Below are 23,894 nucleotides of genomic sequence, written 5' to 3'. Positions count from 1 at the left end.
CTGTTGCTGTGGTTTCTCTGCTGTGTTACTTTTTTCCCTCACCAGGTCTTGAAGCAGATTCTCAGTGTTTTTTCTCTCTCTCCTCATTTTTTCTCTCCCTATCCTTCTCCATAACGTTCTCCTCAACTTCTTTCGTCTTTTCCTTTTCCGTCCACCGGTCTTCTTCGTTATGATTGTAATAAATCAAAATAAAATATTCTAATATTCTTGACCTTCAGACAACAATTCTGATTGCCTCACTGCTGGACAGGATGCAGGGGCAAAAATGAATTTAAAAAATAAATACAAAGCAGAAAAGCAGTATAGAAGTACCAGACCATTTACCCAGTGGGATAGTGAATTTATTGGGAAAATGATGTTGAAGATGGAGAAGACAGTCAATGCAATTCTATTTTAAGAGGAATTTCATGGCAGTAAGGGAGGATATATACAGGGAGTGCAGAATTATTAGGCAAGTTGTATTTTTGAGGAATAATTTTATTATTGAACAACAACCATGTTCTCAATGAACCCAAAAAACTCATTAATATCAAAGCTGAATGTTTTTGGAAGTAGTTTTTAGTTTGTTTTTAGTTTTAGCTATTTTAGGGGGATATCTGTGTGTGCAGGTGACTATTACTGTGCATAATTATTAGGCAACTTAACAAAAAACAAATATATACCCATTTCAATTATTTATTTTTTACCAGTGAAACCAATATAACATCTCCACATTCACAAATATACATTTCTGACATTCAAAAACAAAACAAAAACAAATCAGCGACCAATATAGCCACCTTTCTTTGCAAGGACACTCAAAAGCCTGCCATCCATGGATTCTGTCAGTGTTTTGATCTGTTCACCATCAACACTGCGTGCAGCAGCAACCACAGCCTCCCAGACACTGTTCAGAGAGGTGTACTGTTTTCCCTCCTTGTAAATCTCACATTTGATGATGGACCACAGGTTCTCAATGGGGTTCAGATCAGGTGAACAAGGAGGCCATGTCATTAGTTTTTCTTCTTTTATACCCTTTCTTGCCAGCCACGCTGTGGAGTACTTGGACGCGTGTGATGGAGCATTGTCCTGCATGAAAATCATGTTTTTCTTGAAGGATGCAGACTTCTTCCTGTACCACTGCTTGAAGAAGGTGTCTTCCAGAAACTGGCAGTAGGACTGGGAGTTGAGCTTGACTCCATCCTCAACCCGAAAAGGCCCCACAAGCTCATCTTTGATGATACCAGCCCAAACCAGTACTCCACCTCCACCTTGCTGGCGTCTGAGTCGGACTGGAGCTCTCTGCCCTTTACCAATCCAGCCACGGGCCCATCCATCTGGCCCATCAAGACTCACTCTCATTTCATCAGTCCATAAAACCTTAGAAAAATCAGTCTTGAGATATTTCTTGGCCCAGTCTTGATGTTTCAGCTTGTGTGTCTTGTTCAGTGGTGGTCGTCTTTCAGCCTTTCTTACCTTGGCCATGTCTCTGAGTATTGCACACCTTGTGCTTTTGGGCACTCCAGTGATGTTGCAGCTCTGAAATATGGCCAAACTGGTGGCAAGTGGCATCTTGGCAGCTGCACGCTTGACTTTTCTCAGTTCATGGGCAGTTATTTTGCACCTTGGTTTTTCCACACGCTTCTTGCGACCCTGTTGACTATTTTGAATGAAACGCTTGATTGTTCGATGATCACGCTTCAGAAGCTTTGCAATTTTGAGACTGCTGCATCCCTCTGCAAGATATCTCACTATTTTTGACTTTTCTGAGCCTGTCAAGTCCTTCTTTTGACCCATTTTGCCAAAGGAAAGGACGTTGCCTAATAATTATGCACCCCTGATATAGGGTGTTGATGTCATTAGACCACACCCCTTCTCATTACAGAGATGCACATCACCTAATATGCTTAATTGGTAGTAGGCTTTCGAGCCTATACAGCTTGGAGTAAGACAACATGCATGAAGAGGATGATGTGGACAAAATACTCATTTGCCTAATAATTCTGCACTCCCTGTAGATAGCTGGTATCAGGGAAGTGATACGGTGAGATGGAGGCAGATTTTCTGTGGCGACCCTAAAAGGTGCAGCCAAAAGAAAAAACAAAGTTTTGCATTTGAAATTCTTTTTAGTAAGAAGGTTGAGTTCTGGAGTTTTCCAGTATATCCGAAAGTATGGAGGGTCAATGAAGTAGGTTTGAAACACAATAAACATGATGAATATGGGCCAATAGAAAAAGATGCTAAAGATATTCAGAGACACTCACTCAGCTGAGTATCTAGTCCTTTGTGTCACTGCGTGAATCAGAGTGTCGTGTCCCGAGCCAATTGCATGTTGTCCATCTTCTCTGGTCAAGTTGTTTGTTTCCTCTTCAACCACAGATCCTAAAGCGTTCTCCACATATTGACGGAGGTACTTCACAAACTCATAACTGTAAGAAGAGAAGTAACCAAGTCACACCTATACTGTAAATATATACTACAAAGAACACATGCCCATATAAACATAACAAAGCCCATTTTATTAGATCCAGTCATTACATTTAATGCTATGGTGTTTGATGATGGACTCACTTGTGAAAGTTCTTGTCAGTCTCCTCTAGGTGAAGAAGGATCTCTTCAGCACATTCAGGTGAAGGAGCACTAGAGATCTTGTCACTGATGCTTCTCAGAAACTGCTTAACCAAGGACTGCAACTCCACCTCATCCTCAGCAAACTCAGACATCTCTGCTACTGCTGTGTCAAAAACAAAAGGTTTTAATTCAGAGGGATTTCTAAGAGACTAAAGGAGGCATTTTTCTTTCCATTCACTAAAGCATAAAATACACATTTGCTCATCCAATGGCGAAAAATAACAGGAAACTATCTAAACTAATACTCTGTAAGATAACAGATTAAGTTACTTAACAACAGACGAACCAAAACGTGCTCATGTGTATATTTCTACCTCCAGCATGTTACTAAAACGTACGTCCTTTATCATTATCCCCTTCTCGGTTTCATTTAGTGAGGAGGAAAAAATTTCATCACCAACAGGTTTGAAAATTGGCTACCTATCTGGAAAAACAGGCGATCACAGCAATGATGACAGTGTACACCACGTAAATGTGTGATTAAATGTAAAATAACGGTACAATCAGTTTGATTTTGTCCTGCAATCTAAAGGCTTAATTCTGCTGCTAACAACAATGAATGTGTCCCTTCTCTTGTTAGCTTGACGCTGCCATTATTGAAACACTGCTAGCTGAAAAACAAAAGTGCCAAAATTAAACTAAAACGGAAGCTGGACTAAAAAGCAACGAAGGCAAACGGAAACCATCACGCACAGAGCTTTTTAAATCAGTCACCTTGTCTTTGTGCATATAAAAGAGCTTCATCGAGCTAGCGCTTTGCTATCCACAACTGTATCTCTATGGAAACGTCCAGTGTTAACTGTGGTGCATTGTGGGAGACCCCCATATGGTATCTCCACGATAATCGGAATTTGGCTTTCCTAATAAAAATCTGGATATTTAGGATGTCTTTGGATTAATTTTAGAGTTTATACTTGCTTTTATTGTTTGTCATGTGATAATTAAAGAATATTTCAACCTTATTGAATATATTTAAAAATCATTCAACATGAGGTAAAAGTATTTAGACGGATTTTTTGTTACGGTTTTGAATGCAGCACTGCTGTTCTACACTGTCACGTGACCCAATGTTTTGCTGCTTTCACCGGGTGTAGCAGAGGAGACATACCTGCTTCTTAAACGAGAATTCTTACAGCTTTTATTAGTAATTTTACTATGTGGGGTTAGTTGTAGCTTCCATTTACACGTCTGAAGTATTCGTTAACCTATTCACGTACAGGTCCCAGCGTTATATCACCGAATAAGCTTTAGTTAGCAAATTATATCATCAACTCCAGCGTGGGATATGGCGGCGGTTGACAGCTTTCAGTTTTTGTACAGAGAAATTTCTCGTACGTGCAACTCTTACTTTGAAACCCTGGCGCTGGTCGGTGCTCTGTACACGGCCAGCAGGGCAGTGATCCTGCTGAGCGACTGCTGCACGTTGGTTAGGGTGCATTTTCTGCCCAGATTGATCCCAAGTAAGAAGCTGACCCAGAGATATGGTGACTGGGCTGTCGTTTATGGTAAGGATGGGCCGCAGCAGAGTTAATTTCTGTTATATCATAATTGAAGTAAACTCTATTTCATTAAATTCATATTTCATGAATCTATTTCATTAACAATAGCCAAAGTCAACGGGAGTATATACAGAATGCAGTTTTTAAATCATGGTTGCATGTATGAATGGGAGACAAGCTATCCAAACCTGCCTTGCGTTTTGTGAAAAAGAAAATTGGCCCTTAAACCCAATAACTGGTTGTGCCCCCCTTAACAGCAAGAAGTACCATCTACCAGTGATAACTGGCAATGAGTCTTTCACATCACTTTGGAGGAATTTTGGGTCACTCTTCGTTGCAGAATTGTATGAATTCAGCCACAGTGGAGAGTTTTCCAGCACGAGCGGCCTGTTTAAGGTCACGCCAAAGCATTTAAATCCGGACTTTGACTAGGCCCTTTCAAAACCTTTATGGGGTGGACTTGCTGGTGTTTTGGATCATTGTTCTGCTGTATAACCCAAGTGTGCTTGAGCTTCAGGGTACGAACTGATGACCAGATATTTTACATCAAGATTTTCTGGTAGAGAACATAATAGAGTAAGCAGAATGTCCTAAATCATCTTTTAAAGGCTGCATTTTAAATTTACTTTGGTTATCTTTCTCTAATATTAAAATTTGTATGATGATGAAACATTTAAATGTGACAACATATGCAAAAAGCTTAGTAATCAGGAAGGGGACAAATCCTTTTTCACAGCACTGTAACTGGTTCAATGTCTATAATGTTGCTGCAAACTTTTTTGTTCTCTCTGGCATGACTTTGTCATCTCTCTTGTCAGGTGCATCGGAGCCTGTAGCCAAAGCATACGCAGAGGAGCTGGCCAGGCATGCCATCAGCATCATCTTTGTCACTCGGGACCCCTCCTCTGTTAGAGACATGAGTGCATACCTCTCCCAGAATTATGGAGTGGAAACTGTTGTGGTCTCAGCTGACTTCTCCCTGGACCAAGTGGCCTGCAAGCCCATCAAAGAAGCATTGAGGGGTAAAGATATTGGCTTCCTGGTAAACTGTGTCGATGAATCTTTGGCTTCACCCCAGAGCCTGATTGAAGTGCCCGAACAGCACCTCTTGGATTTGGTGAACAGGAACATTGCAGTCACTACTCTGATGACCCGATTGGTTCTGCCAGGGATGGTGGATCGCAGCAGAGGTGCCGTGGTCAATATATCATCGGGTGCCTGCTGCAGACCTCTTCTTGGAAGAGTGACGCTCACCGCCTCCACTGTGAGACAAATCACTGTTACAGTCTGCAGGCATGGAGACGTGCCAGTAAAACATATCTATAGCCTGTATAGATCCTTTGTAATATGATGAAGAGCACATTGATGTCTCTGATCAATTTGAAGATCTGTTGTTACTACTATCCCCTTAAAGTATTAGCTCTTGATTTGTGGCAAGTAGATCCACTGCTGGTGGAAAATATGTTGTAAAACTAAGCTGAACAAACAGGATTTATGCAAAATAAGTTTTAGTCTTCTGTTTTCAGTTTTGAACCATGATTGTTTGTTAATGATTGATTAAAAATGTAACTTTTTTTTAGTATGTAAAGTAGTGTCAGCCAGAAAAAGGTTTGAGAATCAGCAGAGTAAGCCGCTCTTTAAAGTAAATTATGTAGGTTTTTGAACTGTCATCTCCATTTCTTCTGTGTGCTGGCTATAGTCCCAGTCACAACAACATTATTTTTTCCTGACAACAGCAACCTTTCCTCTGACATTTCAGGGATACCTGGATCATTTGTCAAGAGCTCTTCACCTTGAGTACAGCAGCAAAGGCATATTCATTCAGAGTCTGCTCCCCTTCCAGGTAAATATCTTAACAGTAGCTGTTCTGTAAGACCTGAAATCTGGCAGCAAAAGTCTGGCTGGATCCACGATCCCCACTGCTATTACTCTGATAGATGCTAATTTGTGGCTTGTCGTGTTTGCACATCATGTATGAAATTGGCTATCAAACTAGGGAGATCGATGAAATCAAGCTGCTTAACTTCATCTTTGTCCATGTCCATTTAGATAGCCTCAAGTGAGCAGCAGCCATCATCATCATCTTCATCACCATCACGAAGAGAAGGCTGGTTTGTACCAAAGCCAGAAGTTTATGCTCGCCATGCCATCTCCACTCTGGGAGTCTCAAACAGGACCACAGGATATTGGCCTCATACCCTGCAGGTCAGTTGAAATGAAGTCATGTCATCAGTTTTTATTTTGACAGCATCACAGAAAATGTAAAAAATGTGAAGTATATTACTCTGAGTGAGATGATCTCTGATACTGTTAAAGCTTTTGTGAAACCAGAATTGAAAACATTAAATACTTTTTCCATATCCTGTTCTCTTCTCTTTTTGTCTTTGCAGTACGGATTGATGAGATGCATTCCAGAGTGGATCTGGGTTCTCGGATCACGAATGCTCATTAGCTCAAGCTAAGAGCTTAATCTGACGCACTGGGTCTTGTTGTTACACGAATCTTGTTGCATTCCAGCTTCTTCTGCTATTAAATCTGTTGAACTTTGATGCTCTGATAAGGCTGACACTACCGTTTTCTTTCTATTGATTGGGTATTAGTTAATAAAGAACCTGCAGTGGAATTCATCTAAAATGATGAGTAAAAGTACAAACATTTTTTCAACATTGCTCCTGCACTACTAGATTATGGTCTGATGAATCTGTGACATCCAGCGTTTACTTTGAAGCCAGACAACCTTAATTATTTCCAGACCTGTGTTTGGGTTGGATTTACAAGCTTGTCAATTATTATTGGAGCCTAACAATAAGACTTTGTTTGGTCTTGTGCACAGAAACCATTTTATACGAGTGAAACTCATTTTACCTCCTGTGTATCTTCAAAAACACTTCAGTGGAAGAGAACATTGTGTATAAGTGCAGACAATATCAAAATCCTCACCTTAAATGTGAGACAAATAAGAGCAATATAATACAAACACAGCCGAAGTGAAACGAGTATAAACAAATTCACTAATTACACAAGTCTAAATTTAAGGAGTTAGGCTTGATTTAGATTTAAGAATAAATTTAAGAAAGTATTTTGACTTGCACTGTGATAAGGTTTGCTTTTATCTGCTATTAATCTACATACCATGTGATTTCATTCTAACCAAAAACTTTTTGCTCTGACCACGCGCATCTGACACATACACAGAGCCAAAAACAAAAATAACAGGCTAATAATATGTGATAGCCTTTTCATCAATGTGTTTGTATAAAAAAAAAGCTGTACGGGAAACCTCATCCAGATGCTACAAACATGTTTGTTGAAAGTAAAAAAAATAGTTTATATTTCAACTCGTTCTTGCACCGAGATTGTATCCTCGGCTTCTTTGATTTGCTGGTCTAATCAAACAAAGAGTTTAAATGTCAAGCTTTCTACAATACAGTGTGGTGTAGGGCTGCCACGATTAGTCGACTAGTCACGATTATGTCGACTATTAAAATCGTCGACGACTAATTTAATAGTCGACGCATCGTTTGAAGCTTTGTAAGATCACAAAGGACGCAGGAATGAGTAGTAGGATTTAAGAGTGTAATAACGGACTGAAACAGAAGATGGCAGCACTGCATGTCCAAGGATGCCAGCTGCCGTTAAACCCCGAAGAAGAAGAAGCTGTGTCCCAGAATTCATAGCGCAGCCCAGCGCAGTTGTCAACAATGGCGGCAGCTAGTTAGTTTTAACTTTACTCTTATTATTCTTTCTGGGTCACAAAATAAACGTTTAACATATTTTCAGGCGAGAATGTAGCTGTGTAAACCTCAAATATCTGCTCAGTTTATCAAGACACCACATATTTTCAAAAGCGCTCCGACGTTTTCGGAGACGTCTGTTACCCACTAGCTCGTTAGCTAGGCGGGGGCAAGGCTAACTAGAGCCGTGAGAACACCGGACTCCCGGCAAATCGTTTTCAAACCCACCGCCGTCTTTCGCTAGTCAGGTTAAACATATATATAAGTCACTTAGATAACTTAAATGTTATTGTTTGGCTTTTTTCAGTATTTTATTTGTTCCTGAGTAAATCGGTTTGGCTGAGATTAAAGGTATAGTTTTTGCACAGCTAAAACTGGCAAGCAGACAGCTGATTATCAGAAGTGTGAGACGCTGGAGAATATACTCCGGTGTCCTGTTATATTTTAGAAAGCAAGGAGTTTATTAAACTTCACCGAAACAATCTGCAAATTTCATTAAAAATTAATAAACTACCATCTTGTCTTTATTTTTAGTTAGCACAAACACTTCAAGCTGTAAGCTAATGATAGTTATATAAGACCAGATGCTGCTGGTGCAATAAGCTGTATGTCCAATGGATGATGATCTGATTAGTCGACTAATCGTAAAAATAATCGGTGACTAGTCGACTATCAAAATAATCGTTTGTGGCAGCCCTAGTGTGGTGTTTATCTGTTGCAAAAAAAAAAAAAATATATATATATATATATATATATATATATATATATATATATATATATATATATATATATATATAAGTGTTTACATACAGATAAGTGTGTGACGAGTAAATGAAGTGTGATATTCAAGCATCTCCAATTTAAAGGTGTACTGAAGTTTATGGTATTTTATTTTATTAAGAAACAATATTTAAGACATTTGATATGAGAGCATTTTGCTTAAAGTGGACCTGTTATGCTAATTTCCATCTCGTTACTGATTCGACCACTTTTAACTCCTCATTTCAAGCCAACTAATTGGCTGTCCCTCACAAACACAAGATTTGAACAGCAGGTGGGTTCGAATGAATAACCTAAACTATTACAGCACATATATGAGAAAATGAATGTGGAAAAATATAATAGGTCTGCTTTAGTTAATCATTTGTGTGATATTTGACACACACATTGAGATTAATTATGTTAATTGATTGCTGGAATGTGAAATCCGTGTGTTATTGTAGCACATAATCAGACCAATAAAACTCCTCCATTCCAACATCACTTGTGACGTTGTTTTCATGTGTGTACTGTAACTTTTGTCTTTTATGTTGAACCATATTTTTATAAAACCTCAGCCCTCTGCCTTACTTGTGCATGTTTGTCTTCTCTGATACAATGACTGATCAATAAGGTGAAGGCCAGGCTTTGTTTTTCTCTTTAAAGTGTAAGTACGGAGTAAATTTACAGAGCAGAGACGATGCAGGCTTCCAGAGTTCAGTCTGTAACCCCCACAGATGACCTGGGTCAGAGTAAACCTTAGAGGAAACTTGTAAACCTCATGAACCCGCAGTGTGGTGGTTTGTAGTAAACAGACACGGTGCTGTGCAAACCCTTCTGTGGTAGGATTTAAATATGACGCCAGAGTCTGAATACTGTGCTGGTGAAAAGACAAACATTTGCTTAAGCAAAAATACTATAAGCAACAGCAAAAAAAACTCACACAGCTAAGTCTAGGTAAAAGGTCATTCCTTCAGAGAGGTTATCGAGTTTTTTTCCAGTTTCTCGTGTGCAATTTTTCACAGTTGGGGCAATAATTTGAAAAAGACCACATGGATTATGGACATTAGTGAAATACTGACAGGAAAGCTAACAAAAATTTAAACACTGTTGATTTTGAGCAAATGTTTCACTTGTGTAAGAAAAAGCGTAGGAAGCTCTGCAAGATTCATTTAAGGGACTTTTACATATGATTCAATTCTTAATTTTGGTTTTCAGCTAACCGCATTATTCACACCGTTTTCCTGAAGTGTCAGTCATGCTTACGAGCTTCTGCATTAGTTCATCTCCTGAATCTTCCTTTATTTCCCAATATTAAAAAGAATTAGAAAACGTACAGCAGACGATCACGTTCTCTTTTCACTGTCCAACAAAGCTGAAATGCAACAAAAATGAAATTATATTATAAACCAATGACTGGTTACACTTCAGCAGAACGTCTGAATTGTTGTTAAGACAAGGAGTTCCTGTTGTGGTTAGGATGGTGTCCTTCCAGATAAGTCGCTGAATGAACAATAAAACAAGGACGGCTTCTTCTTCACTTTCTCTTCTCCTCATCTTCTTGAGGTACTTCTCTCTTCAGCCACCTTTTCTTTTCAATTTTTCAGTTTGGTCAGCTGGTAAGTTGATTTTTATATACAGATGCAGTCTATCTCTGATTTCACCATTCAAGAAAGAAAGAAAATCAGTGATAATGATGTACATGTTGTAGAAAAATAATAGTTAATGGACTGATGTTGGAGTATGTCTCTGTTATGACTTGGGTTTTATTTGCAAGGATAACTGCGTTTCATCATTGAATTTTATTTAATGGTTGTTGTTATGAGACACTGAGTGTAAGCATGCAAATGTGGATCAGAGCTGGCAAAGGCAAAACAAGCCAGCTGCAAAAAATCATGTATTTAGAGTAATTTAAAATCCAAAGATAATGCAATGTGGGCCAGAAAAGCCACAGAAGCATCACCGAATATTGCGTGAAACAGTATCAGCTTTAAAATCATCATCTAAAATGAACTCTGCAAAAACTTTCTTTATGAACAGTTTAAGCTCAGTTTCTGGAATTCTTTGAATTATGCTTGGCGGCGGTTGGCGGTAACCAAGGCTAAGGTTTCAGTGTCCAGCAGATAAGTATGTTTTGGAGACTTGAAATCAGCAGCCGTGGCCTCTATCTGCACAGTCACAAGGCTGCAAGAAGTGATAAAAAGTTGGCCTTGTGAGTGAGGCTGTCTGTTCTGACCTGAACTGCAAGTCAGGTTACAAAATACTCTTTGTAATAATATATACACATCTGAGATCACCCATGCATCCCTTCAGAAATGACTGCCTTCGACTGCTGTGTCTATCTGCCTCCGTGTTTATTTCATCTGTACCTTCTTTAACAGAAGCAGGACAGCTGGTGATTGAAATGGGTGAATGGGATCTACTGGGCCACTTGCTGGATAAAGTGCAGAGCCACTCCACCGTGATCGGCAAAGTGTGGCTCACGGTGCTCTTTATCTTCCGCATCATGGTCCTGCAAACTGGTGCTGAGAAGGTTTGGTGCTGTTTTTATAGGACATATCTGAGTGAAAACCAGGATTATAGCTTTATGGTGTTTTTTTTAAATAACATTTTTAATTTTCCTCTGATCTCATTCAGGTTTGGGGAGACGAACAGTCTGACTTTGTGTGCAACACTCAGCAACCCGGCTGTGAGAACGTTTGCTATGACCTGGCCTTCCCCATCTCTCACGTGCGCTTTTGGTTTCTTCAGATTATTGCAATAGCGACTCCAAAGCTGTTATATCTCGGTCACGTCCTTCATGTTATCCACGTTGAAAAGAAGGTGTGTCGCTGCAGTACGTGCAGTACAATTGTATCACTGCTTTTTGTCATGCATGCCACACCTATAAGGGAGTGGCAATTGCATGGAAGAGAAGATCCTTTTAGCACCCTTTATGGGAAGTTAATTTGCGCCATCGTTAGCATTAATGTTTATCACTTAAAGAGGAAGCTTAAGACTGCGTCATTATTTTTCACCCCAGACATAACAGCTTTTATTCTTTCCACCTTATGAGTATGTCTATTTATGTGTGCTTTAACATGGCAACAATATTTGGAATAAAGCCCTGGGACATCAACACATTTTGACTACAGGAGCTGCTCCATGCCATGAAGCTCCTGGCACACAGTTTTTGCAATATTAATGCCAGAGGTTTGAACAGCTCCAGGTTTGAAGCTCTGTAGTTATCGAGTAAGTGAGAGTGTTGGTGACTTATTGTTGAGTCTGTTTCTATTTCGCAAGAATACGGACAGGGAAGACATTTCACCAACTGGCTTGTTGCAACAGTAGTATACTGTTACAGTTACACTTGAATTCAGTGATCTCTTTAGAATGACAAAGGTTTGTAAAGGCAGACTACATGGCTGGGTGGTTGAATTTATACACCTGTGGCAATTGGAGTGAAAATTCAAACATTAAGAGGTGTGGTCCAGTGCTTTTGTCCATATTTCCGGTTTCCATTAGAGTAAATAACTTGCTAATAAAGACCTGGACACTTTTGCAGGCTAACCAAGTCAAACATAAACCAAACTTACAATGTAACATTTGCTGGTAATGTGCAGCTAGTAGACTCAAGTCTCCAAAGCTTTTGTTTTGGCTGAAAGAAGGAACCTGCAAAGGGCTTATATTACAAGCACTGCTGGAAATGATCCAGTGTAAACACAACATTTGATTTCATGTTTTCTTCACCTTGGTGGCCAAACATTCATGGGACTGGGTAGCAGTGCTAGAGTCTATCCCAGCTACCTTAGGATGAGAGGTGGGGTGCACTCTGGATGGGGCAGCATGATGGCGCAGTGTTGCCTGAAAGCACAAAGGTGCCGAGTTCAGTTCCAGCATCAGGCCAGGCCTGTGCCGTGTGAGTTTGCATTTTCTCCCTGTTTTCGCATGAGTTCTGGCTCCTCCCACAGTCCAAAGACATGTACTTAGTGGGGTTAGGTTAATTGATGATTCCAAATTGCCTATAGATGTGAATAGCTTCTCTATATGTTAGCCTGGCGACCTGTCCCGGGTGGACACCTGGGGCAAGCTCCAGGCCCCCACCCCCGCAACCCTGAATTGGAAGCGGAAGACAATGGATTGATAGTCAAACCATTTCTTGATGGCTTAAGAAGGAGTTTTCTTAGCAGGACAAATCTCTAGTGCTAGTTTAAAGAAACAAAAAAGCTTCTCAGTGCTTCTCCAACGCACATTATTAGCTGTTCCACCATATGCTAACATTGCTCTGATATTTTATATTGTGCTCATACATTTAGCCAAAATGTTAATGAAAACACAGCTTGGAACAGTGTGGCAGTCTGGAGTAACTGTTCAGCCATATTTTGGCAGAACATTTTGGAACTGTGAGAGTTTGTTCACACTGCCAGAATTAAGGTTTATCTGTTTCCTGGAAAATGTCTAACTCTGTGTTCTTGCTTTTCTAATCCAAGATGAAGGAAAGGATGAAGAAGCAGGAAGAGCTGGATGACCAAACCAATCTGCTCCTTAGGAGGGCCTATAAAGTTCCCAAGTACACCAAAAACAGCGGCAAGATCAGCATCCGTGGCCGCCTCCTGCGCAGTTACGTCCTCCATCTCCTGGCCAAGATTGCCCTCGAGGTTCTGTTTATCGTGGGTCAGTACCTTCTCTATGGTTTCTCCCTACAGACACGCTATGTCTGCACCCGCTTCCCCTGCCCGCACAAAGTGGACTGTTTCCTGTCCAGGCCCACAGAGAAGTCGGTCATCATCTGGTTCATGCTGGTGGCGGCTTGTGTCTCCCTCGTCCTCAGCCTGGTGGAGCTGTTCTATCTGTGTGTGAAAGCGGTGAAGGAATGCATGGCGAGGAGACAGGACTACACTGTGACCCCAGTGACTCCTCCACCCTCAGAAAGGAAGGCTTTTAAAAACCGGGACGAGATGATTCAGAATTATGTCAACCTGGAGCTGGAGCTGCAAGGACGAAAGTTAGGGGTGAACGGCATCACGAGTGGAGTCAGTGAGGCTCCTAGAAATGGATCACCTGAGAACAACAACATGGGGGAGATCCACATCTGATGTATAAGCCCAGCAATAGGTTGTATATGCGGTTCCTGGCAGTATTTGTATGCTCTGGAGGCTTTGGAGACGTGTGTTTGTGTGTGCACTAAATAGAGCAGGTGGGAGGGAAATGGCCAGCTTCTGCAAACAAGACTCAGTCACATGCAAAGGGCTGCAGAAAATTACATTTTTTTCACAATAGACAACTGGAGTTTACTGTTAATGCATTACACGATTGTAGTGAACTGCTTTCCACTTTTAATACATTTAATAATGTTTAATGCTGATTCAATAAACCTTCAATAAAGACCCAGATGTGACTGAAATGTCACTGTCCTGTTCTTATGCTATGAACCACCCTGTATGTAAAAGTAATGGAACATACATAATAAATGTTCAAATAATTTTTATGTGCAATGTCCCATACAATAATTTCCTCAATTTAAAATGAACAAAACCTCCATTCATCAATTTTCTCAATCCCTTATCTATCTTAGCATCATGGGTAGCTGGCGTTCATTCACACTGTCATGAGATAAGAGGTGGTGTTGCACTCTGGAGAGGTTGCCAGTTCTTAGAAAGATACACAAACACAATATTAACATTTGTGTAATGCTTACAAAACTGATGAAATCTGGATCTGGATAATGACCTAAAATATATTAACCCTGTAAAGCCGGAAAATTCAATTTTTTTGAAAACTTAGTGTTTATTGAATCTAATGAAAAAATATATGCAATTTATTCTTTAAAATGTAACGGACAATTTCTTTTGTATTTGGTAGTTAGTTCAGTGTCTTTATTTGCACATCTGAACTATCAGCTCTGCGATTAATAGGCAGTTTCCTTTACTGCCTGAGCCACAGCAGCCACATTTGTTAATAGCATCAGAAAAATGTACAATAAGAAACAGAAAAAAGATTAGAGCTAAACTATCTCTGCCTAAACTTAACAAAACTTAATTTACTACCACTTAGCTTTAGCTTAGCTTTTGACCTGCATAAGAAAAGTGACAGTAAACAGTTTTTCTAATCCCACAGATTATGAATAATTTCCTGGTTGCAGGGCGTGATGTTTTGATGATTCTGGCAGGAAACAGCTGGTTATGAATGTTACTGTGAGTCACAAAACTTACCAGTTCATCTACTTGAACCTTATCTACAATCTCATGACTAAAACATTTGTTGACTAAATCAACAAATGTTTTAGCAAGGTGCGCGAATTCCAATCTAGCCTCCCAACTGGGAATTACACAGTACTTCATCATCCATGTGCATAGTTCTCATTTGTGTGTGAAATACACAAATAAATGAAATTGATAAATACATATATTTTGAACACATGCACCTTATTTTCAACTTCCAGTGCTATTTTAAAGTGACATCTCTTGCTCGCCGACTGTGCAGCTGACAGAAGACCTTCTTCTCTTCTGACACATTCATGATTAATGGTTTCACATAGAGTGCAAATTTCAAACTAACCTCCCAATTCAGACTAATACAGTTACTCATCATGCTACTCCTCCTCTTCCTCATTTGTATATAACACACACAAAAAATGTAAATACATGAAAACACACACACACACACACACACATTCCTATTTTATTTATTTTCAAACTTTAATGGCGGTTCACTGACACAACTGAACTGAACACTTGTCAATTATTACACCCGCTGCCCTCTTGGTCTGGTGTTTCTTAAACTTTTCCTGCTCTTGTTAGCTCACAGATGTGTGTTGCGTAACTCAGCCGCTGATCAGAGCCCAGAAATCCAAGGTCCAACTATAGTTGGTGATCTTTCTCAACGAGACTCAGTCCTCTCTGAGCAGATCAACAGGTAAGATGTAACGGTTTCTCTCCTCTGCTTTAGATAACCGATCATTTTATCAATTAGAGAAAATTGTTATTATATTGGAATTTTTCACACTAAAGATTCATTTCTTACTTTATCGTAAGTACATGGCTGGTTGTTAATTTACTTTTCAGTTATAATTACTATTTTTTGATTACATTAACAGCATCAGATTTCTTTGTTAATTTTATTTATGGTATAGTTTTAATCATATTATAGCTTAATTTTCTGTATGCATAAAAATTTGCATGTACTTATTTTAAAAGAAACATTTTTTAAAGTTTTTTTTTTTTCACTTTTACTCATTTGTCTGATGACACTGTGTCTCTTGTTCTTCCGTTTTCTAATGATTAATGATTATGTGTGGAAAATATTGATCCAAAAGCTCAAGGGTCAGAATACTGTAATTTCTTCTTCCTTCTCAGGTTTTAGGAGATAAAATGATCTATCTAAAGAGCTGTAAGCTCTTTTCATTCACCAGGAGTTTATTGATTAAAGAATAAGTTGTAGTTAATGTTTCAGAAATAAGGTGTGGTGTTATGTCTTTACAACGTTTGCCTTCTTTTTTCAGAAATAGAGGCTAAACACTGTCATTAAAGATGGGAGACTGGGGGTTTCTGTCAACCTTGCTGGAAAAAGTCCAGTCACACTCCACTGTGATTGGCAAGATCTGGATGAGCGTCCTCTTCCTGTTCAGAATCATGGTTTTGGGTGCAGGTGCTGAAAGCGTCTGGGGTGATGAGCAGTCAGATTTCGTCTGCAACACTCAGCAACCTGGTTGTGAGAATGTGTGCTACGACCATACTTTCCCCATCTCGCACATTCGTTTCTGGGTGCTCCAAATCATCTTTGTCTCCACGCCAACACTCATCTATCTGGGCCACGCCATGCACATCATCCACAAGGAGAACAAGCTGAGGGAGCTGCTCTCCAGCCCTGGTGGCACCCAGTGCAAAAGGCCCAAATACACAGATGAAAGGGGGAAGGTGCAAATCAAGGGGAATCTACTGGGGAGCTATCTGACCCAGCTTGCGGTCAAGATAGTTATTGAGGCCGGCTTCATTGTGGGACAATACTATTTGTACGGCTTCGTCATGGTCCCCATGTTCCCCTGTTCTAGAAAGCCCTGCCCCTTCACTGTTGAGTGCTACATGTCTCGACCCACAGAGAAAACCGTCTTCATTATTTTCATGCTGGTGGTGGCCTGTGTTTCTCTGTTTCTGAACGTCATTGAGATGTTCTACCTGATTTGCAAAAGGGTCAGGTGTAGACGTCGCCCTCATAAGTTTACCTCTCCAGAATATCCTGCTAGCCTCTCAGGTCCAAGGTGGCCAACTGCAGAGGAAGCCCTCAAGCAGAACAGGATGAATGCAGATCTTGAAGCCAGCCACAGTGTTGCAGGGAGCTTGGATGGGGCCAAGGATGAGAAACGACTCCTGAGCGGTCATTAAAAACCATGTCTGTGACAATTAAAATGTATTATCTTGCTCGGTGTCTGCATTCAGATACATCCAAGGGACTGAAAGACAATAGAAAAGCTTTGTCATTCTGCATTAATATGTTAGTATGTGCTTAGAAAAGTCTTCACATAATACATTGTTGTATTTTTACTTATATATTCTTCTAGCATTTGCTTCCATTCCTTTGTATATGCCTGAAAATCTATTACTAAAAGGTGCAATACTAACATATTTATATTATACGAGCAAACTTTAGCTGCCAGTTCTATACTGCAAATCATCAAGTACAGCAACTTACTGTAAAGTAGATTATAGCAGGAAAACTGTCAAATAAACAGTAAACTGCTAGTAATCCTGCCATCAGTATTCTGCTGACAACATGAAAAAAATTGTAACAGTTTAATGAGAAAAAATGTCTGTATGCCCGGTCATGTTCTCTAAGTTATGGTATTGTCTTGTTCATTTTCTATGAGTTGATTTACCTACTGAAAGATAAAAATGATGTTGTTTGTTATGTGTAAGCAGCTTTTTTTGTATACTTATTTGTTTGAAATAAATGACTTGAACTTGAAGAAACGTTGCTTCTATCAATCTCTTGTCTTTAGATGTTCACACTTTTCAGTTCATAAGCCCTTATTTTGAAAAACCATGATTTACACACATTTTGTGTGACTTCATATCTACAACTAATAATTACTTTCATTATTCATTAGTTTTTTAGGTTTTTCTAGTTTCAAGTTTTATTGTCATGTACAGATAAACAGTGTAGCCACATTTACCCATAATGAAGTTCTTTGGCTCGTGCTCCTCAGCTTTACATGAGCATATAGAAGTGTGCAGTTAAATTAAGAAGAAAATAACAGAAAATAGCGGTAATAATTATGATAAAGAGGAAAAAAGAGAAAAAAGTATTCAATATTTAGAGAATTTAAGACAAGTACTATATACAGTTTGTGCAAAACTAGTGCAATGCCCATTGACCTCTTGCAGACTTATACCCCCCTTAGATATCTTTGATCAAGTGATCTTTTGCTTTTAGCTGTACCAAGGTCGAGGCTGGTTCATAGAGGTGATCGAGCATTTGCAGTCGTAGCGCCTAAGCTGTGGAATAATTTACCCCTACACATCAGACAGGCTCCTACTGTCAATCTTTTTAAATCTTATCTTAAAACGCATTTTTATTTACTGGTTTTTAATACAGCATGAGAGTTGTTTGTTAATTCATATTTGGTGTTTGCTTTTAATACTCTAAGTTGTTTTATTATGTATGTTGTATTCTTGTACAGCACTTTGGTCAATGCTCCTGTTGTAATTAAATGTGCTATATAAATAATTAAACTATTAAACTATTTAAGTGGCATTAGTTGAAGTGACAGTGTGTAGAAACTGGCAAATAACAACAGTCAAAGCCTCCCAGAGCTGATAATAGTGATAATAGCTGATAGTTTTGTTTAACATATTTTGAAATGCAATAATTTTACATTTTGCTAAACTTATGTAAATAATTGTTTAATACAAGGTTGTTACAAATGAATCATGTGGCGACTGACTAATTTTTTCATCTATAATCTGGTATTTCTTCAGAATGGGGTGCGGCTGTTAGGTTGACTGGTAATCGATCGCGCTATACTTTCAAAGTTTATCTAAAGACAATGAGAATATCTTCATAAAAAAAAACATAAAGAAAAAAAAGAAAGAAAGTGGAACATTATAGATCAAATATATCAGCTCAGCATATTTCAGTTCAATATCTCAGTCTTTGTGAAGCTTATAATACTAAACTTACTCAGTTTGTTCGGACTTTCAGCATTTTTTTAATGACAAAACGAACATGAGTCCTCACAAAATGCAGCAGCGTTCATGTTCATTGTAATCTGTTTGCACCGTTTAGTCGTTGACTCTGTTACTGTTTGACTAAAAATGCATAACTGACAAATGTTGTTGAATTCAAAATGTTAAAGAAGCTTATCATACAGTGATAACTACTACTGTATCATCTTATGAAACCAATACAGAGGGGAAAAAATCAAGTACAAGCGGTTAAAAGTTTGGCAATCATTAACATTTTCCATGTTCAGCCCAATTTTGTCTACATGAGATTTCTCATTTCCAGATGTCATGACAACGTGACAGCTCACACGCTTGCACAACTCCATCTAATCTAAAGTTCAAGGTATCATAGACAAGTCTGGTTTGGTACGCTCGCTGCCATTCAGCTCTACAACTGGTGACTGATTCGCTTGCCTGCAAGAAGAGCTGTTACACTCAAAGGTAAGCTACAGAATGACCTATTTAAAAATCCTCCTCATTTACAAGGCATTTATTTTTAATTATAAACTGTAAACAGGGTAAACTTTTAATTAATATATTGGAATAAGATTCAAATAATGTCATGTTCTCATTATTAAGGTATCTTAAGATGCATCTTGTCATGTGTTGACTGATGAGCACTGATTATTATTAGGGAGTGTATGTTAGTGAGACAAAATGACACACTATACATAATCTGTGACAGTAAACATCTGATTAACTACATTTTTCTGTATTTTCTCAGATTGGATAAATCAGTGATATGCAGTTATTATGCTGTTAATGCACTAAAGGGCTTTTCTTTCATATGATAAAAATATAGTGAAAGCCATATACAAACATCCGTTGCTTGTACATTCTTGTTTAAAATCCAATCAAATATATTTATTCCACAGCTCCTACTTTAACTTCTAAACAGTTATTGGGGATAGTAGTACATGTGATTGTCTTAGAAGCAGGGCAGACTTTCTGCTGCTTCTGGTGATGTTTAACAATTTCCACTGATTGATTATAACAAACTACAAGTTAATAATTTAAATAATAAGATACTTCAATCTATAAGTTTGAAAGACTCAAAATTTGAGGCCAGTTTAGTCATTTGACTCTAAAATTTAAGTTTAATTCAGGGTTTTGTCTCAGTTAGATATAATTTGAATATAGTGTACTGCATATGCAACAGCTAAATAAACAAACTATGATCTCCTCAGCAAAACATTTATTTTCTAAATGATCTGCCGAAGGCTAGATTTGATGAAACTTTGAATTTATTCACATCTTATCAGTCATTAAGGATCTTTATTTGTTTTCAGAAACCATGGGTGAGTGGGGATTTCTGTCTTCGCTGCTGAATAAGGTCCAGTCCCACTCCACGGTCATCGGGAAGGTCTGGCTCAGCGTGCTTTTCATCTTCAGGATCATGATCCTTGGAGCTGGAGCAGAGAAGGTCCGCTTCTACTTTTTCATCTTTTGAGGGAAAGAATTATACATAACTCACATGCCTTAGGTACTTTTGTGAGTTTTGGCCTTTCAGATTAAAAACAAACAAACAAACAAAAAAAAAAAAACGCCCTCTGGTGGGTATAACAAAAGTCCACATAAAAACAGTGTTGAAACTAAAATTCAAATAATGCTTTGATAGAGTAAATTTTCTTCACAAACAGTGGATTACAGTGGATATGAGAATTACACGTTTTTCTCAATATAAATTTGCTAGGTTGCACTGACAGTGAAAAAACACTGGTTTGGTACATTGAAGTTTTATTATTAAAGTTGATCTTACTATAGATATATAGCCTAATTCTATTTTATAGCCTGGTCATTGTACAGAGTAACACTTTACAAAATATGTAAAATATACAATATATTTTTGGTTTGTTGTCTTAAAAGTGTAAACGCAAGGCAGTGGTCTGCAATAATTTGATTATTTCAATAGTTAAGATGAGAATTTTTCAAATTAACTTCATAATTGTTAAATATATTATAGTCTTTATATGTACATATGCATACTGAACAAGTTAAATGCACTTAGAAAATTTGGTTAAGCTAAGAAAATTTCCAAATCAATTATTTTAACCTAAGTTGTACCAGGTCTGTGACTCTTTGCATCTACCAGTCTGCACTGTTCATACTCAGGCAAATCAAGTGTACCAGTTATTCAATTAAAAAAGCACAGATAACTCTGTAAAACGAGTTCATTTATAAAACTAGTATGAAAGTTAAGTTAAATCAGCTTGCTTACTATATGTTAGGACATTGATTTTGCACTTCAGTGTATAGGATTTGTGCTGCTGTGTGACTAAATGTAATACCTTAATTTATTTTTATTTTTTTTTTAATAATAATAATAAACACTGTCATCTGAACATTGCAGGTTTGGGGTGATGAACAGTCCAAGATGGTTTGTAACACCAAACAGCCTGGTTGCAAGAACGTGTGCTATGACCACGCCTTCCCAATCTCACATATACGATTCTGGGTCCTGCAGATCATCTTCGTCTCGACACCGACACTGATCTACCTCGGTCATGTCATGCATGTCATCCACAAAGAGAAAAAGCTGAGAGAATATATACAGACCCACTCTAGCAGTGAAATAACAAAAGCTCCAAAGTATACAAACGAGAAAGGAAAGGTGCAGATTAAAGGTAATCTGCTGGGAAACTACATGGTCTCCATAGTGTTCAGGATCCTCCTGGAGATAGCATTTATTGTGGGGCAGTATTATCTGTATGGGTTCGTCATGGACCCACTAATTGAATGCTCCCGAGCCCCATGTCCCTACACTGTTGAGTGCTACATGTCTCGACCCACTGAGAAGACCATCTTCATCATGTTCATGATGGTAGCATCCTGCCTGTCACTTGTGCTCAACGTGGTTGAGATCTTCTACCTGCTGTGTTGTCGCTCATCCAGACGAAAGGCCAAAACAGTGCCGATGACCGCCATTCCCCTTCACCCCCGTTTCACCAGTGACACCATGTTGAAAAATCAGAAACTTAGCCTCAATGATGTCAGTAACAGCACAGCCTGAGAAGTGCGGCTTTGATCCAATGTGCAGTATTTGAACAGTTAACTAGGGCAAATAACAAAGAGGCTAATAGGGATACATTGCAAGAAGCTTTGGCACACATTTGTAAAAGGGAAAACAAACGTCTTTCACAGCTATTTATTTTAAATGCTTGAAATTCATGCAATAAACTCACACATCTGAAACATCTAAAACAATCTGATGTTTGGTATATTGTCACTGGAGTAAATTGTTTTTGTCTCTTTTTAACTTACTTTTGGTTTTGTACATAATATTACAGGTGCATGTTTTGGTGTTAGTTGAAAAGTCTGATGTGTGGCCTTTGACTACATGGGCTAAATATCTAAAGACTAGATTTCTGAACCCACTGCTGATATGTTTTAACTGCTGCAGTTTGCATTTACTAAAAGCCATTTTGTAGCGCTAAGAAGGTATGACTGTTAGCACTACTTTGCTTTATAAATGTCTTTTTTCTTTGTTTCTCTGATGTACTGATGATTTTACAGACATGGATGTTTTGGAAATGTACATTTATGTCATTTAAAATGGTTTGCTTTGATGTTTATATATTAATATATGTGACTTCATGTGGCTTGTCTTTGTACCTCGTGTAATCTTAATAAATATTATTGAGAAAAAAATTTTTTTTATGTTTTGAATTTTGTTTTAAAATTCTGTTTATGTTTAATTATCTTTGTATTGGAAACTCTTTCATTTGATTTATTATAAATGACTCACTGAGAAGAAGTAAAACATCAAGGACAAATTTCAGATCTGTGAGGAGAAATAAATACCAATACTCAGATGTAGACTATTAGAACAAATTAAAAGTAGTATGTGATTATGAAGTTCTGTAACTTTACAAAGATGATGCAAATGACTGTTGCAGCTCTGTGGTTCTTTTTTTTGTCCATGTGGATTAGATGAATAAAGCATGCACATGATTTAACTTTGCAGTTCTTAAAATCAATGCATAGCAGCTAAAGGAGTAAAGATACAGCAGTTTGTCGACGTTTTTGCCACAACTTTTTTTAAAATTGTTATTCTTTACTTTATTTGAAATTATGAAAGTTAACAGTCAGTCATTCCAGTTCAGTTTGTACAGTAGACATACAAGGCAAATAAGTGTAACAATAAGCAGTATGTGGAAAATAAGATGGGTAAATAGATAAAGGAAATTTTAAAAAAAAAGAAATTTTTGGCCACAACTTATAAAGCCCAGCTTTTAAAGCTTGTTCCCACTGCCCCCGAGTGGTCAACAACACACAACAGGTTTAATGGACACATGAAGCGTTTGAATAGCCCCCAAAACAACTTCATGAGGTTGAGGAAAGACATGATTCATAAGGATGCAGGAAAAGAAAAGTACTCAACTAACCAACTATACTTACACAGGCCTTCTTAATGATGAGAATTGTTGCTGTGGGCCTACTGTGTTGAAAAGAGGTGGACTAGGAAAAGCACTACTTAGATAAGTCATGCTGTGTGTTCTTACTGTGTTATTTTATATGAGCCACATAAAAGAGAACCACGGGTGAAAAATATCATTGTGTTACCTAGGCAATCCTCAATTAAAATCACCATACAGCTTGTTTTATAAGAAATAAACATTTTTCACAATGAGGTAAGTTGACTACCCTGTCCACTAATGTTCTTTATCTTCCTCTTTATGTTATCCAGTGCAACTTGTGCCTTTATGCTATGTTATGCTAATCCCTGTTGATCATTTTAATATAGCTAGTAATTTACAAAGCTCTTATGTATTGGCCCTGTATGTATGGCTGGCAACCTAATACATATATATGTATCAGGTTGCCAGAAAAAAAAAAAAACACCCAGCACGCCCCTGCGGGCGGTTTATCCTTCAAGCTCGGGTCCTCTACCAGAGGCCAGATATATATATATATATATATATATATATATATATATATATATATATATATATATATATATATATATATATATATATATATATATATATACACGTACACTATAACACTAGATGGCGCTATTAGCCCTTAAATCTGAGCAGTGGTGCCGTGTGGATTTTATGGTGACGCCCACTCAGCGACGCCGGCTTCCTCTT

General features: G+C 38.2%; 5 protein-coding genes across 9 annotated transcripts in view; 4 read left to right on the top strand and 1 right to left on the bottom strand.

Annotated features, from left to right (window-relative positions):
- tbc1d32 (TBC1 domain family, member 32) overlaps positions 1-3,398 on the bottom strand; it is a 96,774-nt gene extending 93,376 nt beyond the window's left edge. For 3 of the 4 annotated variants that reach the window (XM_085381569.1, XM_085381571.1, XM_085381572.1), the window contains exons 1-3: positions 3,325-3,398; positions 2,551-2,713; positions 2,244-2,408 (exon numbers count right to left, since the gene is read on the bottom strand). In XM_085381569.1, coding sequence (XP_085237695.1) covers positions 2,244-2,408; positions 2,551-2,702 — 317 coding nt within the window. In that variant the 5' untranslated portion in view covers positions 2,703-2,713; positions 3,325-3,398. The remainder of the gene's footprint in view (positions 1-2,243; positions 2,409-2,550; positions 2,714-3,324) is intronic. The other variant, XM_085381570.1, reaches the window with a different exon arrangement.
- A 283-nt stretch (positions 3,399-3,681) lies between these two features.
- hsdl1 (hydroxysteroid dehydrogenase like 1) lies at positions 3,682-8,571 on the top strand. The gene is made up of 5 exons (XM_085383022.1): positions 3,682-4,115; positions 4,928-5,373; positions 5,869-5,952; positions 6,159-6,314; positions 6,500-8,571. The coding sequence occupies exons 1-5, from the start codon at positions 3,896-3,898 to the stop codon at positions 6,569-6,571; spliced, it is 978 nt and encodes a 325-aa protein (XP_085239148.1). The 5' UTR covers positions 3,682-3,895; the 3' UTR covers positions 6,572-8,571.
- Positions 8,572-10,109: 1,538 nt separating this feature from the next.
- On the top strand, positions 10,110-13,792 carry LOC146652571 (gap junction Cx32.7 protein). Of its 2 annotated transcripts, none has more exons than XM_085381432.1 (4): positions 10,110-10,221; positions 10,984-11,135; positions 11,240-11,425; positions 13,072-13,792. In XM_085381432.1, exons 1-4 carry the CDS (start codon positions 10,110-10,112, stop codon positions 13,675-13,677), a joined length of 1,056 nt encoding a protein of 351 aa, XP_085237558.1. In that variant the 3' UTR covers positions 13,678-13,792. The 2 variants fall into 2 exon arrangements, with proteins under 2 accessions (XP_085237558.1, XP_085237559.1); XM_085381433.1 differs by lacking the exon at positions 10,110-10,221 and having other exon boundaries at positions 11,007-11,135; positions 13,072-13,565; positions 13,632-13,792.
- Positions 13,793-16,085: 2,293 nt separating this feature from the next.
- gja13.1 (gap junction protein alpha 13.1) lies at positions 16,086-17,491 on the top strand. Its single transcript, XM_085382330.1, has one exon. The coding sequence runs from the start codon at positions 16,111-16,113 to the stop codon at positions 16,960-16,962; it is 852 nt and encodes a 283-aa protein (XP_085238456.1). The 5' UTR covers positions 16,086-16,110; the 3' UTR covers positions 16,963-17,491.
- Positions 17,492-19,181: 1,690 nt separating this feature from the next.
- On the top strand, positions 19,182-22,349 carry LOC146652569 (gap junction Cx32.2 protein-like). The gene is made up of 3 exons (XM_085381444.1): positions 19,182-19,242; positions 20,091-20,224; positions 21,152-22,349. Exons 2-3 carry the CDS (start codon positions 20,096-20,098, stop codon positions 21,809-21,811), a joined length of 789 nt encoding a protein of 262 aa, XP_085237570.1. The 5' UTR covers positions 19,182-19,242; positions 20,091-20,095; the 3' UTR covers positions 21,812-22,349.
- The last annotated feature ends 1,545 nt before the right edge of the window (positions 22,350-23,894 follow it).

This window comes from Rhamphochromis longiceps, linkage group LG15 (genome assembly GCF_057381845.1).
Source record: "Rhamphochromis longiceps isolate RC_006_pf linkage group LG15, R_longiceps_female_GT1.1, whole genome shotgun sequence".
Classification (NCBI taxonomy): domain Eukaryota; kingdom Metazoa; phylum Chordata; class Actinopteri; order Cichliformes; family Cichlidae; genus Rhamphochromis; species Rhamphochromis longiceps.
Note: the sequence above shows the minus strand (reverse complement) of the source record. Positions and strands in the feature narration are given on the sequence as shown.